The 18,259-nt window shown below is 50.3% G+C and overlaps 1 protein-coding gene across 1 annotated transcript; it reads right to left on the bottom strand.

Annotated features, from left to right (window-relative positions):
• Positions 1–370: 370 nt before the first annotated feature.
• On the bottom strand, positions 371–17,626 carry BBS1 (Bardet-Biedl syndrome 1). Its single transcript, XM_070427585.1, has 17 exons — positions 17,552–17,626; positions 17,208–17,284; positions 17,062–17,096; positions 13,606–13,878; positions 13,444–13,490; positions 13,272–13,310; positions 13,091–13,163; positions 11,150–11,281; positions 10,319–10,425; positions 8,594–8,714; positions 8,299–8,457; positions 7,271–7,340; positions 6,683–6,841; positions 4,726–4,859; positions 3,656–3,790; positions 3,191–3,277; positions 371–3,002 (listed from the first exon to the last, which is right to left on the bottom strand). Exons 1-17 carry the CDS (start codon positions 17,596–17,598, stop codon positions 2,916–2,918), a joined length of 1,782 nt encoding a protein of 593 aa, XP_070283686.1. The 5' UTR covers positions 17,599–17,626; the 3' UTR covers positions 371–2,915.
• Between the last annotated feature and the right edge of the window lie 633 nt (positions 17,627–18,259).

The following is an 18,259-nucleotide window of genomic DNA, read 5'->3' as shown; positions in this document are numbered from 1 at the left end:
TCATTGATATTTCTATTTCTCCCTCTCCAAAATCAATAAAAAGATATTTTTTAAAAAGAGAAAATTTCAGACAAATAGTGCCTTAAAAATGTTAACGCTAGTGGCTTTTTAAAGAAAGTACCTGTGGATATGCTTCACCAGATGAGGGTACAGAATGATGGAGGAGGAAGACACGGGGCCCAGGAATTGGGTGCTGGCCCAGGGCACAGCAAAGGGAACCAGGAGACGTGCTCTGCAGCAGCTCTGGAGCCCTCCAGCCTCCCTGCCCCCGGATGGAGGCAAGTGTTCAGTAAAAAGGAATAGTCAGACCCAGCAGGGGGAGAATTAGCACAGAAAACTAAGCAAAGGGAAAAAACAAGGTAATTATTAATTCCATGAAAAACAAAAGGTACCAGTACTCAAAAGGTAATTTAATTATAGCCCAATTCTTGGTTCACAGTGAATAATTTCCACATAATAATATAAATTGTAATCCAAACTGAATATTGATTCACCTACAAACTGGAAAGACAAGGAAGGGATGGTGTCCCTCATCTGTTAGGAAAGGGAGCCAACAGATAGTGTCTGAGATCCACAAATCAAACAAGACCAGTGTAAGCAAGTTACAAAAATAAATAGCTAAGATAACTGCAAGTGACTAGCAGGGGAGCAGTGCTGGGGTGGGGAGACGCTCTTTTCTTCTTATGGTCTAATTCCATAGTACTATGTAGGTCCATGTTTTTAGATAAATATTCTTTTTACAGGCACCAACTCTCCTCCTTAATGTACACAATTTCCCGGGTCCCGCGCACTGCTGCTTGCTTCATTTACACATCACCGCAGTTCATGTGTTTTTAGTAACAGCACATGGTAGTCCATCATATAAACTCACGTTGGTTGCTGGGCCTAGGAGCAGTTTCTCCGCTTTCATCATGAATAGCTATGAGAACCCAGAGCAGACCTTTTTGTTTTGAGTTCACACAGTTCATCACTTCACTGGGGTGAGAGGGACTGTAAGGTCATCTGGTTCAACACAGCCACCCGAGCAGTGATAGCCCAGCCCGGAGGACACAGCGCCAGTGACAAGGGGCTACACGTTCTAGGGCAGGCCCTCCTTGTCGGATAAGCTCCCTGAGAAAGCTCTTCAGGTTAAGCTAAGCCTCTGACAGTGACCCTGCTGTGCCCCCAACGCCCTCTCCCCGTCTGTCCATTTCCAGGTGAAACCTCCTGCGTGTTCCCCTGCGCATCAGTTGCTTTGATCCAGAACCCTTCACCGTCCTCTCCCAGTCGGTCCATGTCTGCGAGTGTGGACTGTACAGAGAAGAGGGGGATGGGCTCTTCTTTGTCTAGACCGCTTGCTTGTCTTAACCATTTGTACGCCATAGCGTCTATAGATGCAAGCGGCGGACCTTTCTTAATTAAATTCAAAATATCGTGGCCCCAGAATGCATTCCTCGGGGAGGGGGTGGCTGTGGCTGTCACCCAGTCCCTCACTGTGTCTTGGGCACAGAGGCTGTTGCCTGGCAGTGGCTGTCAGCTTGGGGCCCTCGGCCTCAGGGCAAAGTCTCTGCAGTTATTCCTGTCAAGTATCCCCTTTTCTGGAGCCGACTCCTCACTTCCTCTAGAGGGGCTGCCGAGCTCATAGCATTTTATTTTATTTTTATTTTATTTATTTATTGAGCTCATAGCATTTTAGAGCGGAATCCGGTCAAACTGCCTCATTTACACAAGGGGAACTAAGGTCCCCCGGGATTGGGTTACAACCCTGAGCTGTCGCCACACATCGGCTGCTCCTGCTCAGAGAAGGGAAGATGTAGGTCCTCTGGGAGTGGGGCTCCTGTCTCAGGAGTGGCCCCCCAAGAATGCTGAGAGGTGGCCAGGCAGACTGGCTAGGGCTGTGAGGCACCGAGGGCTGGGACTGTGGGTCTCTGGTTCTTGTGGGCTGAACCTGTGCCTTTGTTCAGCCTTCTGACTCACTCGAGCCTCTGGTCCATGCCTTTCCAGCAAACTCCCTCACACTATGGCCACTGCCAGGTGAACTTTCCACTCACATGGCTGCTCTGGGCTCTAGGGCATTGAAGCGCATCTTGATCGGCAATTCTGGGCTTCTGCCTCCTGTGCCACCTCCCCAGAGCCCCAGAAATGCCCCTCTGTTCCCCCCAGCACCCTCTCTGCTCCGTCTACCTGAGCCTTCCTCTCCTGAGTGTACATTCTGGACCCAAGCATCCCGTCAGGAGCAGGGTCTGTGTGGTCTTCACCCCATGCCCTCTGCATGGAGCATCACAGGCCTGAGACCTTGACTGAGCCCAAGATTTCAGAAAAGCCCCCTGTGGGGAGGCAGCTATATTCTGGGCCCCCGAATAGAAAGAAGGGGCCCCCTGCTCAGCTCACGAGGGGAGATCAGAGCATATGTTTTGCTTCAAGCTGAACTGGCAGCAGCTAAGCCTCAGGAACCCCAGGGAGCAACAGGGGGTTCAGTCTCACCCAGTAAAGCCTTTGATTGTGCCAGGCCAGGCCCCAGCCACCTCTGGCTGGGCCAGCTGCAGCAATGGGCGCTGTGCCTAAGGGGAGCGGCAAAAGAGAAGGCGGCCGTGCCCCTCATCTCACCTTGACTGTGTCAGAGCTCTTCCTCTGGGCTTGGGTGTGGTTTCTGGAGGAAAGTGGGGAGGACAGAGGAGCAGCAGGAGCCCAGTGAGCCGGTGCCTACACCTTCCTGAGAGGAAAGGCGCCGAACCTCCTGGGTTGTCACTGACCTGCTGCTGTAGGTCACCAGCGGTCGGATGGTGAGCACGGGGGGCTTAGGAGGGGAGAGGGAAGCTGTGGCCCAGCACCTGCTGCGCGGGGAGCAGGCTGGGCCACTGCCTCTGCCCAGCTCAGTGAAAGGGGCTGGATCTTCCTGGTCCAATTCCGCAGGGGCTTTAATACCAGTCCAGGGGTCAGGCAGCTGCCAGCCCCTCGCTCACAGGCATGTTGATATGGGCACTCAGCAGGGGTGCGCTCTGGCCTTCTCGAAGCACTAGCACCTGTGGAGGAGGTGCTCATGGCAGTAGGGTCCTGCCCCCTGGAGCCCTTCCTCCCTGCTCGGCCAAGCCTGGCCTGGTCTGCACTGGCCCTAATGACAGGCCACTGTGCAGGTACCCACCCCCGGCCGGCAGCCACCTGGGGACAGCCCTCCCGCTGTCCTCCCCAGGCAGTACCAATGGCCACCTACCTTGATAATGTCTGAGATGCCCTTGTCACTGAGACTCTCCACAAAGGTCTCCAGGGGGTAGCTGAGCCCTGGCACCAACAAGGGAACCTAAGTTTGGGGACAAAGACGTTAGGAAATCAGCCCTCATGCCAGGGGAAAACCAGGACCTTCACTCCGGAAGATTCTCCTTGAGGCAGACAGGCTCCCAGAGCTGCTGCAGGACCAACAGGCTTCTGGGAGAGGCACAGGAGGGCCTGGCATGGCTGTTCTCCAGCACCGGCTGCGTGGCTCTGAGACTCTCGCAGGCTGGGAGTAGGGCAGCTGAGGCAGGTCTTGGGTGCTCTCCCCGGAGGCCCTGTTGTGCCCTAGCCTAACCTCTGGCTGCAGCCCCTGCCAGCCCTCACCTCCGACCGGGTGGAGGCTCTGTGGGCATTTAATCAGCCCCCCGCTCCCCACCTTTCCATGTCTCAGGAGGCTGTCAAGTACCTTGAAGAAGGCCCTGGGCAGGGCATAGAGCGCCTCGTTGTACAGGAAGCAGATCAGCAGCCCCAGGATGGGCCGGGCTGTCGAGGTGTTCTGCAGGTGCAGTGTGAGCTTAAAGGTGGGGCCCAGGCCTTGAACCTATGGAGAGGGTGGAGTGGGTAGACCTAGCGGCCTTGGGCGTGGGACACGGTGTTCCCTGGCCCTGCTTCCTCATCAGTGTCCTCAAGTCATCCTCCTCCAGCTGTTCTAGCTCACTGTCCATCTGCCTCTCGAAATGCCCAGAAGGTTGGCTCCAGTGGGTATAGGAATCAGCAAAGGCCCAGGGCCAGGAAGAGGTTTGAGAGAGGCCACTTGGCAAGTTGGGTCAGAGGCAGAGCTGGCCTCGGGATACAAGTCGAAGCTCCCACCCGAGTCCTCACCACTGCCCCTGCCCCTCTTCCTAGAGCTTGGCCCACCTCCCCTCTCATCCTGCGGTGGCCGAAATGGTTTCATTTTCCTCCCTCTTACCCTCGGTTGCTCTGTAGCTTCTTCCTCTCTCTATCTATCCACTTTCTTTAGGGAAAGAGAGGTCAGAAGCCCAGTTGGGAGATGGCACCCCCCAGGGACCTACTGAGAGCTGGTTGGAGCCCTGATGAGCTTAAGGCCACTGTGCGTGGGTGTGTGGGCTCCTCCTCTGCGGGTGCAAGCCCCAGGCAGTTACTGAATGAACAGCTTTCTTCCCGGTACCATAGCGGGAGGACTCCCTCCAGGCTCCTGGGAAGAAAAATCCCAAGGCAAGGAGTGGTGTGCCCTGCCCCAAGTCTGGGGCTTTTCTGAGCACAACTTGGGATGAGGGAGCTGGAGAGTGTGTCCCTGTGTGGCCAGCACGGGGCAGAGGCAGCCCAGGAGAGAAGGTGAGCACGCTCTCACAGGGGAGGACATGAGACTTGGTCCCTGGGCCTGTGGGAAGGTGAGAAGGGGCACGGGGCCTAGTTGACTTGGAATTGGCTCTGGGGCTGCAGGGCTCCCACCCACCCCGATCTCTGCCTTTCTGGCCCTTAGGCTGCTGACGTCCCCGACACCTGGGTGCTCACCACAGCATGTAGTTTGAGTGGCTCCCGGGCTGTCGCAGACACGGGGCTCAGGCTGGACTCGAGGGCCTGCACGTAGGCACGGGCGGCCCGGAGGCGCAGCAGGTACAGGTCGGTCTGGAAGGTCCGGTGCATGGCTGAGGAGACACACAGAGGGCTGACGCTGGAGGTGGGGAGGGGAGGTGGGGATGGGGGCAGGGGGTGGGGAGAGTGCAAGACGAAGGTACAGGGGGCAGGGTCTGCAGAAGCTGGGGATGTGGGGAAAAGGAGGGCCAAGGGCCACCAGTCCAGCCTTCTGATGACACTGGATGCTGGACTATTTCCTGCTTCCTCTTCCTGGTTCTACCACGTCGCTGCCCGCACAATCTCAGGGTCCTTTGCTGGCTGTTTCCATTCCATCATAAGCACTGGTGTTCCCTGGAGTCTTGTCCTTGGTCCTCTTCTCCTCTGTCTTCCTCCCATGGACAACCCATGTCCGTCCCTGGCCGTGACCACTCCAAAGAGGAACAACTGTGAGGGACGCGTGCCTGCTGGGTCTTCGGTGCCCACCTCAGGGCCCGGCCCATGTCCACACTTGACAGGGCGTCTCCAGCAGCTCAGCACCTGGGGCAGCCTCCTGCTTCTAACTGCCTAACGGTCACCTGCACCTGGACGCACCATCAACCCCTCAAATTCAGTGATGCAGACACCAAGCTCATTTCCCTACCTCCGCCACGGCATCCCGCCCCTCAAGTCACCCAGGTGCACCCCTCACTCTAGTCATTTGTCAAGATCGATGACTCGTCTTCAGAGCCAGCTCCAGAGCCCACCCTCGCGGCACTCCTGTGGTCTCTCCAGATTTAGCACTTGGTCTGCCCTCTGTCCTTGACTTTATGAGGTGCTTTCTTACCATTCACAAGTTTTACGTCTTTATGTTATCTCATCTAGTAATCTTTCCTTTTCCTTTCGTACTTTAACAGTTTTATTTTTAATTTTCCCAGAACATTGTGTTTGCTATGAGGTAGAGTTCTGAATTTTTTTTCTAGAAGCAAGTTATTCTAATTACATTTTGTGGACAGTGTCTTCTTTCCCCACTAATTTGAAACAATACCTTTAACGTACACTAACTTTCCACATAAACAAGGGCCTGTTTCTGGACTTCCTAAATGTGCCATTGATCGGTATCAATTCCCCTATTGGTATCACAGCTGTGAATTCCTACAGGTTCAGTGATCGGCTAAGTCCCCTCATTCCCACTGTCTCCAAATTTCTCAGCGTTACGGTTAGAATCATTTGGTCAGGTCCTCAAAACAAATCCCAGGGGGCTGCGCTGTTACTTCTCTAGGTCTCTCGATTAATTCTGGAAGCTGTTCATTAATCCACCTTACCTTAGGACTTGCCACCCTGAGACTTGGTAAATCTCGTCATTCATGTGGCCTCTGATGTTCATGAGAGCAGTTTTATAATCTCCTTTATTGGATTTTGTACATCTTCTTCAGTTTATTTCTAGAGATTTCCTTGCCATTGTGGATGGAAACTTTCCACCATATTTTCTAACTGGTTATTGTTGGTATACACAAAAGCTATTGATTTCTGAATATTTTACACTTGTCACCTTTGAGAACTTCCTAATTATTTCTTTAATATACCAATTGCTTTTCTTCGGTTCTCTAGGCTACAATAGTCTGTTAGTTATTTTCTTTATCCTCTAATTTACCTTTAAACTGCAAGCCAGATCCCTTGTTAAGGCAGAGCTGGTTGAGTTACTGCATTTTTCTGCTTCACATCTTTCCCAGCTCCCACTAACTTAAACAAAAACATCTTAGCTTTGCGTTCCTGGCCCTTTCGAAGCAGGCTCCGACGGCCTTTCCAGCCTCCCTCTGGCCACTCGGCATCCCTGCCCCACACCCACAGCTCCCTGGCGGATGCTGCTTGAATTCAGAGCAGCAGAGGAAGAGGAAGAGCCTGGCCTGAGTCTCACCAGTGCCGGCCTCCCGCTCTCGCAGCGTCTGGTCCACATAAAGCCGAGTCTTTCGGGGCACGCTGAGTTTTGTGGCCTGGGCTGGTGGGGGGCCCAGCTCCCCTCCCCCCTCCACAAACACTGCTGTGCGCTTCAGGATCTTGATGATCAGGCCACCACCTAGGGAAGTGGACAGCCAGAAACAGACGTGACTTCCCCAGTCACACTACATTCCCATCTCTCCTCCCCAAACCATCCGCCTCATCTCTGTACATGTCTGCCTTGCTGCTGAGACTGCGTTTCTGGAAGGGGTGAAGTCTGTCTAAACACCCTCCTACCATTAGTTATTTCATTCATTTCAGTTACTTGTGGAGCACTTTGATGTTCCTGGTGTGGCAGGCGCTGGGGATGCTGGGTGAACCGGAGACACAATCCAGCCCAGGGCCTGGCCCTGAGGTCACCAAGTCAAACCGCTGAGGAGCTGTCCTGTGTCTGCCAGCCTTGCTTTCCACACCCACGTCCTCACGTCCACCTTCTCTCCTTCCCAGGATCCGGCCTGTTCCCTTCATTCCCAACTCGAACCCCCTTGCCAGGTCCGACGCCCCTCACCTCGCGTAGTCATGATGAGGGTGTTATCTTCCCTCCCGAAGCGGCCAAAGCAAAGGCTGGTCACTGCATCCTACGGTGCAGACACTCGAGTTTATTTAGGAAAATACCTTGGAGAGGAGAGCAAGACTGCGGGAGAGGGGTAAGGTTGGGGGTCCCCAGAGATGCCATAACAGGTGAGATGAAAGGCGAGGCCTGGGCAGTGCTGCTTCTGAAATAGCTCCTCTGTTCTCATCTCCCTCCGCCTCTCTGCCACGGCTATCGTTCCAGACTAAACAGCCCTGGGCTTGTGGGGTCAGCTTCCTAACAGGCTCCCAGAACAGTCTTTCTCCCCGTCTGTCCTTCACAGCTGCCTCTGCTGCCTCTCAAAACCAACATGATCATGTTGACTCTCTTCTAGAAAACCTCCCATGGCTCTTGTACTCCCTGCCCCCCTTCCACATGTGACTCTAGCCCACCTTTTCTGTCAACTCTTTACTCTTTACCTTCTCCCAACCCACACAACACCTGCCCTCAAATCTTCTATTGTGGCATAGGACACCTTACACATTCACACACACACAAGTTCCACTTGTGATATACACCGGATTTGATGTTGCTGGTTGTGACCCATTAAATTGATTTAATGACTCACAACTTAGTGTTGGAAAAACTCTATTCCCAATTCATCAAACTCCCTGGCTTCCCTCACCAAGAGCACGCGCGCCTCTCATCCCTGAGTTCCATCCCCATTTGTCTACCGCCGATACTCAGCCTGCTCTGCTTTTTCAGCACTTGGCATCTGTCTGCCTTTTATTTGATTCAGTTGTCTTTGTCTGGCTGTCACCTTGGATACTAAGCTCCCTGAAGGCAAGGGTCTAGCATTGTTTTATACCCTCAATACAATGAGTTGTGCATATGAAGTGCTCAACAAATGTTTTTGAACAAATGTTTTTGAAATGCATTAAAAGTCAAGGGCAGTGGATAGAGTGGAATCAGGAGGCAGCTAAGCTGCCCTCGAGGTGGGAGTGAGGCAAGGAGTCAGGGCTCACCGGGGTGCGGATGACATTGAGCAGGGTCTTGTCATGGTAAATGCGGACCTCTCCATTGGCTAGCCCGGCCATGACGGCTTGCAGGCCCCGGGAATGCTGCTCCAGGAGGTTCATGGTCAGGATGGCTGCAGGCATCTGCACCGTCCATAGCCTCTTACCCTGGGAGGGAATAGCCAGGTGTCTGCATGGGTCTTAGGGGTTAGAATGGACAGAGGGGGTGGCTAGAATTGCTGGGAAGGGGACCTGGGAGACATGCATGGAGGGGTGGGGGTGAGTGCTTGCCCGGAGGCCATACCTTGTGGGTGAAGCCATGCAGGCTGTCTTGGTTGCTGCCCACCACCAGGACCTTGTGGACCTGGACAAGCCCCACAGGCTGGGCGCTCAGCTCGATGCAGTACTTGGGGCACTGGGAGTCTCTGTGGAGCAGAGAGACTCTCCCAGCCCAGGGAAACCCTCTCTCTCCCTGGCTCACCCTCCTCTTTCTAAGCCCCACAGACTATCCTGGAAGGAACCTGGGCCCCAAAGCAGAGGACCATGGTATTCTTCCCACCTGTACCTCTTAATAGCTGTGTGACCTTGAGGAACATGAAGTGTGTCCTCCTTCCTGGCCTCCCTCCCACCTTCACTACAGGGATCTGTGTGATGACCTGGCAATTGACCGTTTACAGTGAGTGGAGCCAGATGTAGTGCGAGTGGACTTAGGCACTTTGGTAATTTAACAGAATAGCTCGGAGTTGTTGTATAATTGCACTGCTTCCATGTCCTGACCTCTGAATCTCTTTCTCTCTCTTTTAAAAAATATAGTGTTATTGATTTCTGAGAGGAAGGGAGAGGGAGAGATGGAAACATCGATGAGAGAGAATCATTGATCGGCTGCCTTCCACACGCCCCCTACTGGGGATCAAGCCCGCAACCCCAGGCATGTGCCCTTGACTGGAATCGAACCCGGGACCCTTCAGTCCACAGGCTGACACTCTATCCACTGAGCCAAACCGGCTAGGGCTGAATCTGTTTCTCTTACCCAGAAAGTAGGGGTAGTTCCTGCCTACCAATCACAGGCTATGGCCCATTTTCTTCATCACCAAGTCTGGGCCAACGTCATGTCCCTGCTGAGACCCTCCCACCGGTCCCTGGGCCTCCTGCCAATCTACCCTCCAACCAGCAGAGTAATCTTTTAAATGTGTAAATGGATCATGTCATTCTTCTGAGTAAAATCCCGCAGCAGCTTTCCACTAGACTTCAGATAAAACCCAAAATCTTGACCACATCCTAATGGGTCCTGCATGAGCCACCCTGATCTTCACGTCGTTTCTGCCCACCCTCCTCCTCACCCTCTCTGCCCACCCTCCTCCTCGCCCACCTCGCTTGAGCAGCACATGCCAGTGTCTTCCCCACCTGAGGTTCTTAGGTTCTCTCTGCCTACAACACTCTTCCTGCACTTTGTGAAAAACTGGCCCCTTCTTCACCTTCGACATTTCCACAGACAGGCATTTGCTGACCACCTTGACCCCATTATTTTTTTCCCATTGAGCCTGTATTTTTCCCTCGACTGCATGTATCCAATTCACAATATTATCTTGGTTTGTTGACTTTAATATCTATCTTCCCATAAGGGTAGGAACGATGTTCATTTTGTTTATCAAAACCTTATACAATGCTTAAGTAGGTGCTCAAAAACATCTAATTAAAAAAAATGAACTGTAAGGAATATCAAACTACCCACTGTAAAGTGTCTCATACCTATAAAACAATTTAACAAATATGAGAAACTATTTTTATTTCTTCCAATTTCTGATTGCATTGCTTATGTGCTTCAGCCACCCAGCTGGTCTTTCACTTCACCAAACTCATCACACAAGCCTCCAGATACCCGCTGTGCTCCTGGTTCAGCCTCCTATGTGCACGTCTCAGCTCTTTCCATTCCCCAATTCCAGCCCCAAGGCCCCTGCTTATCTTGCAAACCCCAGAAACTGCCAGGTATCTGAGATGTTCTCTCTGGCCCGAGACCACGTGTGGCTACCTTCTCAGGATGTAGATGTTCCCATTGCGGCAGGCAGCGGCCAGCCGGAACTCCACATCGAACTGGCCAGAAACCTCCAGGAAGACGGGGACGCTGGGTAGGTTCATCTGCGAAGAAGAGGCTCAAACATCCCATCTCTCTGGAGCCCCAGTCCTTCCCTACCTTGAAGGGACCGACTCCTCTTTATCTGAAATCCCAACTTCCTCACGCATACCCAGCTGGTCAGTTTAAACTCGTACAATTTTTCCGGAGGGAAACTGACCAACATGTAGCACAAGCCTTTGACTAAACTACGCCTCTTCTAGGAATGCAGCCTAAGGAAATGTTTAGACAAGCATGCAAAGACATTTGGGCAAGAATGCCTACTGCAGAGGTGTTAATAGTGAAAACTATTATTGGAAAACAACTTAAACCCACAATAGGTGACGGGTAAATAAATGTTGTGAATCTATAAAATGGATACTGTGAGGCCTTTGAAAAGGAGGACGTGGTTTTATATAGATGTGGAAAGACATTGATGAGCTACTGCTACGTGAAAAGAGCAAGTTATACGATCCTGTACCACAAGGCCGTTTTTGTAAAAGAAAAAAAAAAATATATATATAGTTATATATCTATGTCTAAATATGAAAATGTCAGGAAAGGCAATGATGAAACTTTAATGGTAAATGTCTGTGAGTGGTGGGATTTCTTTATGTATTTTTTCTTTATGCTTATCTATATTTTATAATTTTTCATGTATTACCAAGAACTAGGAGCAGGAGGTGTGGGGGGACAGAGGGAGGGAATGCAGCTGGGCCTCAGGTGTGCTGTTTCAGGCCCCACACTGACCGTGGCCAAAGTGGTGAAGGCCTCCGGGTCCAGCACCAGGAGCTCCTTGTTCTCGGTGCCCAGCACCAAGCATGACACAGCATCTTCGTCAGCCAGGTTCTTCTTTAAGGTGGTCATGGTGGTGATGACTGTCTGCAGAAGGACTCCACAGGTCACCCTGGATTCCCACACACCATTCCCCCCATTCACCCCAAGACACCACAGGAAGGAAGGAAGAGGGTAAAACAGGAGGAAGAGAATCAGAGAGGCAAAAGAAGATTTATGTACAAAGGTGTTTAGTGCAACAAACCTAACTTTCTAACAAAAGAAGATTGTCTAAGTCAGTTATGAACTATCCATAGGATCCTAAACCATGCAGTCATTTAAAAAATCACATTTTAAAAGAAGATTCAAAGATAGGGAGAATACTTCTAATGTATTAAGAGAAAAAATAGGTAAAAAGTTACATTAGTATAATCTCAGTTTTTAAAAATGAATAGAAAAACATGCTGAAAGGCTAAAGCCTTAAATATTAACACTGGTTATCTCTGGACAACAAGCTCATGGGTGCTATTTAATTTCTCAGTGTGCTTGTCTGTAATTTCTACAGTGGGCACATGTTCCTTTGTAATTGTGATCGGAGAGAAAACAAAAGAGAAGGGGATGACCCCCTTTTTAGGAATTTCTCCTATGGAAATATTTCAGCAGGACCAAGTGTTTCTTTGAATAAAGCTGCTCACTGTGTGATTATCTTTCCCCCCCCAATATATTTTTATTGATTTCAGAGAGGAAGGGAGAGGGAAGGATAGAAACATTAATGATGAGAGGGAATCATTGATCAGCTGCCTCCTGCACGCCCCCTACTGAGGGTCGAGCTCACAACCCGGGCATGTGCCCTTGACCGGAATCGAACCCGGGACCCTTCAGTCTTCAGGCCGACGCTCTATCCACTGAGCCAAACCGGCTAGGGCCGTGTGATTATCTTTAAGATTAAAAGCTGGTGGAAGGAGAAAGGTTACAGAAGTATGGAACTTAGTGGCTCCCAATCATGTACCCATGACACACTTAGAAAGCTTGCCCTCTGCCCCAAAACTGCATCTTTTGAGCAACAATTCACTTCCTGGTTTTAGAAGTACTCAAAGATATTGACAGCTGTGGATCTGAGCTGCTGATCAGCAGGAGAGAACATGCTTCTCACAGAATTGGTCTAAGACTAGCCAATGGCTGAGGACTGTGTTGGTCAACATGTTTGGCTCAAGTGACCTCATGGCTCCCATGAGGCTTTTTTAAAATGCAGAGAACAGCTCTGGGAGTCTGTCCCTGGACTAAGGGTCAGCCCCCAGGTCAGGAGCCAATAGAGTTCATCAGTGAATAGGTTCATCAACAAAGCAATTAAAAGTGTAACTAAGAAAAAAACTATGAAGTGAATAAAAGGGACACATTTCTTGTCCAATGACTTGCATGTGACTAGTTATATAAACACTAAATGACTTAATGAAAAATCAATTAAATAATCCAGGGGCCTCTAAAACCATAGTTCTTAAATTATTTAATGTTCAAAATATGTCATGTTACTCAAGGGAAGCAGGATAGAAAAGTGTATTTATGAAGGAAATGTACCAAACCAAGAAGAGCAAGTACCTCAGGTAGTGAGACTCGTCATTTCTATTTCTCCTTTATACTTTTATTTTCCAAATGTTCTCTAATGAGAATATATTACCTTTACCCTCAAGACAATGAAAGCGCTATAAAGTTATATAACTACAGGTCAAGCCAAAGCTGTCACTTAACTGGAAATGCAGAAGGCCCTGCCGCTTTGTGACCATATCTATGTGGCAGGATTGGAAGGGAAACTGCAAAATGAAACTAGTCAGGTCTGGTTGTAGAATTTACCTCTGATGTTGGTGGTTTTAAAAAAATTATCCATATTTTTAATGGAGAAATGAAGACAAGGGGCATTACCTGACGTCTGATGGCCTTGGACTTGTGCTGGTTCACAAACGCCTCCATTTCGCTCAGCTCCAGCTGCAGAAACCTGGAGAGAACATGCAGCTGCGCACCCTGGGCCTGGCTGTCCACAGGCCGCTCAGCCACTCACTGCCCCCTGGGGCTTCCGGAGCCCAGGCCCTCAGAGGGCCCTTACCTGAGCGACTGTACAGACAACGGCACCTCTGCCTTCTCCCTGTGAAGGGAGGGGCAATCATGGCAGGTTTAGTTGAGGAACAGAGCCCCGGGGTTAGACCAAGAGCTCTGGGATGAAAGAGTCGGAGAGGAGGGCGGGGTGGGAGGTGGAGGAAGAGGAGGTGGGCTCTCACCGGATGTCTTCCAGCATCTCCTTCAGGGTCACGGGGTCGATCCGGTCCTATAATAGCATAGGAAGGAGGGAAAGCCTGTGAACTCCAGAGCCCAGCAGAGAAGGAGGATGCCCCAGTGGCTGCCATCTTTGCCTTCTTGTTCCCATGCCCCATATCACTTACCTCTTTGGCTTGGTTCCAAAGATCTTCTTCTAGGGGGTTTGCAGGCAACTGGGGCAGGCTGAACTTGAAGTAGGGCCTAAGATTCTTATACACATACACGCAAGGGCCTGAAGCAAGTGCCAGAGCTGGTGTTCGGGGCTCATGCTGGTCCTTGAGGAAGGTGGCAGCCGCGGCCGGTAGCTCGGGCAGTGGGCTTTCAGTCAGTACTCTGGGTCCTTTGAGCACCTTCAGGCGGGGCTGCTGCCCGCCCGGGCCAAGGTCCCCCACCACCAGCTGTAAAGAGAGGCTGGCTTACTCCAGGCTCAGAGCCTAAAGACCTTGCCCCGGACCCTCTTCTTGGGCTCAGTCCTTTTGCTGGTGCTCATTCATTCACTCCCACCCAATAGGAAATGCTCTGCGATAAAGCTTGCCAGCTCTGTGATCTTGGGGAAGTTGCTTAAACTTCCTGTGCCTGTTTTCCCACCAGCAAAATGGGTCTAGCAATTTCATGACACTTGTAGCAAAAATCAAATGAGATCATGAACTACAGAACATGGTGAGTCCTAGTGAGGAGTAGGTGGCAGCTGATGTTTGCATTATTCATTCAGTAAACATTTCAGGGCCTGCTCCCTGCCAGGCACTATTCTAGACACTGGGACACTGGCCGAGGTCAGTGGGGCACTGGAAACTCCGGGCTTCTGACGCCTGACTTCCGAATGGGAACAGAGCTAAGGAAGCAGCATGCAGAGCAGAATGTGCTCTGTGGATGCAGAGACCAAAACCAAGCTCTTCAGTCTGTTTTTTTGTTGTTATTCTTTAATTCTCATCCGAGGATGTGTTTAGAGAGGAAGGAAGAGAAAAAGAGAATGAGAGAGAGAAACACCAATTGGCCATCCCCCCACACGTGCCCCAACCTGGAATCGAACCTGCAACCTGGGTATGTGCCCTGATTGGGAATTGAACCCACAACCTTTTGGTATACAGGATGATGCTCCAACCGAGTCAGGGCCAGTCTTCATTTTTCACCCTCCAACCCATACTCCATGCCACTGCAGCTGCCATGCAAGCCCATTCTCCTGACGAGGCCTTCAAGGCCCCTCCGATCTAGTTCCCAACTTGTTTACCATCACCTTCGCATCCATGCTATGCTCCAGCCAGAATGGGGACTGCCACAGAACGTCTGGATTCCGAGCATGCACAGTGCACCAGGAGCCACGCCAGGAATTCCATTTAATCTTCTCAACACCATATGAGGTAGGTGTTATTATTAGCCCCACGTCACAAATGAGAAAGCTGTGGCTTAGCGCTATTACGTAAATGTTCACACAGCTCGTATGTGGTAGACCTGGAACTGGAACCTAATGTGTCTGAATCCAAAGCCAGTGGCCTTAACTACTATTTTACATTGGCCTCAACTTCTAACTCCAAAATTCCTCTTTCCAAGTGTGCTGTGAACTTCCAAGCCTCTGTGCCTCTGCTTGTGATGCTGGGTTGCTTTCCCCTCCTCTCTTCTGTGCGTTTTTCATATACTTCATTCATCCTTCAAAACCTAGTTCACATGTTACTGCCTCCTGGTGCCTCCAGATAGCTTTCATTATGCCCTCATTGGTGCTCCCACAATACTTTCCATATGTTCTATTTTAGCACCCATCATTTACCCCACAAATATTTATCAAGTACCTAATTTGTGCCAGGCACTGGGTTAGATGTTGGGAATCAACAGTAAGCAAACTAGTCATTAAAAAAGGCATCACACCAAAGCATTTAACATTTTACATTTGTTAGTGGGTCAGATTTCTCCATACTTAACTGCTGTAAACTCAATGCCAAGCACACACTAGGTGTTCAGTCTGTATCTCCTCCAGACTGTATACTGATTCATTTCTGAGTTTACTGTCTGCACAATGGCTGACACACAGTAGGGGTTCACTGTATGCTTGTTGAATTGTTGAATGCATTACATATAGGAATTTGGGGTCAAAAGGCAGCAAATCCTACCGCACTTTCCATGTATCCTTGAGCTGCCCACCTAATGCGCCCATTGTGGGTTCACTGCCCAGGACAAAGGTTGAGCTATATAGTGGAACAAATAAATAACTTGGAATCTGACAGGCCCAGGTCTGCTGCTTTCTACAAACTCAGTAAACTTAGCCTCTCTGAATCCATTTCCCCATTAACAAGATGGGGATCAATAATATCTTGGTATGTAAAAATGCCTCAAAGAGGGTCTAGTCCAGAAATGGATACTTAATATATGTTAACTTCCTTTCTTTAGCCCAATATATTTTCCAACCTTTAAAAAAACCAAAAACACCTGTGTCTAGCCCCGACCAGTGTGGCTCAGTTGGTTGGAGCATTGTCCCATACACTGAGGTCACGGGTTCCATCCTATCGGGGCATGTACGGGAGGCAACCAATCAATGTTTCTCTTTCTCTCTCCCTTCCCTTCTCTCTCTCTAAAAAAAGAAGTTCTGGGGTGAAAGCTAAATAAATAAATTAAATTGAAAACCTGTGCCTTTAAAATTATTTATTTCTATGTTTACATTTTATTTACCTTTATGTTTATGTATTTATTTTTAAATATATATACATTGTTAAAATTTATTTCAGAGAAGAAGGGAGAGGGAGACAGAAACATCAATGTTGAGAGAATCATTGATTGGCTGCCTACTGCATGCCCCCTACTGGGGATCGAGCCCACAACCCAGGCTTCTTGGTTCATGGGTCAACAGGCTATCTTTATGTTTAAAATTAAATTTCAACCTTTTTATTATGGAAAAATTTCAGTCACAGACAAAAGTAGACAGACTCATATAATGAACCATTACCCAGCTTCATCCATTATCAGCTCATGGCTAATCTTAAGATTGATGTCCTTTTGATAAACATAAAAGTCCCTTCAATTCCCTTCTACTTCCCCTCCAGATTCACCCCTCACAACCAGCCAAGGGAGGTGCCTGCCCTTCCAGCAAAGAATTAACAAAACTAAGAGGCTTTGTCTTAGCAAAATGCCCAGCAGCAATTGTTCTGCTTTACTTTCTGCATTCTGTATTATGACATCTATGGGACCTCTTCACCTTCTGCATAAAGATAAAATTTAACACTAGCCTGGCCGGCATGGCTCAATGGATAGGGAATCAGCCTGCGGACTGAAGGGTCCCAGGTTCGATTCCGGTCAAGGGCACATGCCTAGGTTGCAGGTTCAATCCCCAGTGTGAGGCCTGCGGGAGGCAGCCAATCAATGATTCTCATCATTGATGTTTCTCTCTCTCTCTCCCTTCCCTTCCTCTCTAAAATCAATTTTAAAAAATTAACACTAAATGTGCTATTTCAGAGTACTCATGAATTCTACCCAGATTATGCTAAGCTTCTTTGGGGCCATCGGGACATGTCAATTCTGGTATTTCCGCGCTCCCCCCTCTTCCCCCCCCCCCCCCCCCCGCCCCCAGTTCTCTTTCTGCGCGGGTGATACCGTACCTTGTACTCCCCGTCCCCATGCAAATCTGCCAGCGCTGGAAAACACAAAAGAGCCATAAGCCAGGGCATCAGCCCAGCGGCTTCACTACAGAACCGTCATCTGACAACTCATCTCCCCAGAACCGGGACAGCAGCCCCAGACTCACCCAGGCAGGCGGAAAAGGTGTGGATGTTGGCCAGGGGGTCGTAGTGCGCATCCAGCCATTTCGAACTGGCTTCATTGCTGGGAGAGGAGGGAAAGAGTTGGAGAGCGAGTACCCAGGGAGGGAGCCGGTCTCTGAGAGGGAGGTGTGTGGGGAGCCCCGAACTGGGGGTCCAAGTCCAGGCTCCAGCACTGACCGCGGGACACACACACACACACACACACACACGCACACGACACACTGCTTGGGCCTGTTTCCCTAGCTGTTCAAGAACGTCAGGAGCCAGATCCCGGGGGCACCCTCTTCACATCTTTAGGAAAAGAGGCCGCAAGGACATTGGCCTTCACCTCTCAGCTTTGCCGCTGTCGAAATCCAACGGAGACGCAGCCGCCATCTTCGCAGGCGTCGCCCTGGCAACCGGCTCTGGCCAGCCGCCGTGCAGCATCCAAGCGCTCCGAGTTCCGGAAAGCTCGCGTACAAACGTTCCGGCAGCGCAACGTTCCGGCCCGAGCCTGGGAGCCATGCGAGATGTGCTGGCTTCTTTGCTGGGCTTCTGGCGGCTAAAGCGCAATCCCTCATCCTAGCTCATAGGATTTATCTTTGCTCCTTCCCAGCCGCAGCACCTGGGCCCTGTGATCTCTGGGTCAGCGGCAGGGCGCTTTGGCTTCAAGCCTGAGTGCAGCCCTTCCAGTGTTTGAGCAGCAAAAGTAATTGGAACCATTTTCAAGTTGAAAAGGGCCATGTCCTTTCTTCCCGCCGCACTAAAAGGTCCAGGCTCAGAAAACAAAACACAAGGCTCAAGAGATTACATCCTAGGATTCTGACTGGAGTTGCGGGTTTCTAATTTTTAGGCTCCCAGAATATTTCAAAACACAAGAAATGCCACAAAAGAGGAGTGCAGAAATTTGCTATGTTCAATTCTGTAACCGTGCGCACATCCTCAGGGGATGGAGGCCTGAAAATGACCCTCCTGCCCCCTCCCCAGCCCCTGATCCCACTACCCTGGTAGGAGCAAAAGAAAAGTGAAGCAAAGACAAGGAGAAATTACTCAGACC

Source organism: Myotis yumanensis, unplaced genomic scaffold (genome assembly GCF_028538775.1).
Source record: "Myotis yumanensis isolate MYYU_CA2020_CCGP unplaced genomic scaffold, mMyoYum1.0.hap1 SCAF_10, whole genome shotgun sequence".
Taxonomy (NCBI): Eukaryota; Metazoa; Chordata; class Mammalia; order Chiroptera; family Vespertilionidae; genus Myotis; species Myotis yumanensis.
This window is presented reverse-complemented; position numbering and strand designations above follow the sequence as displayed.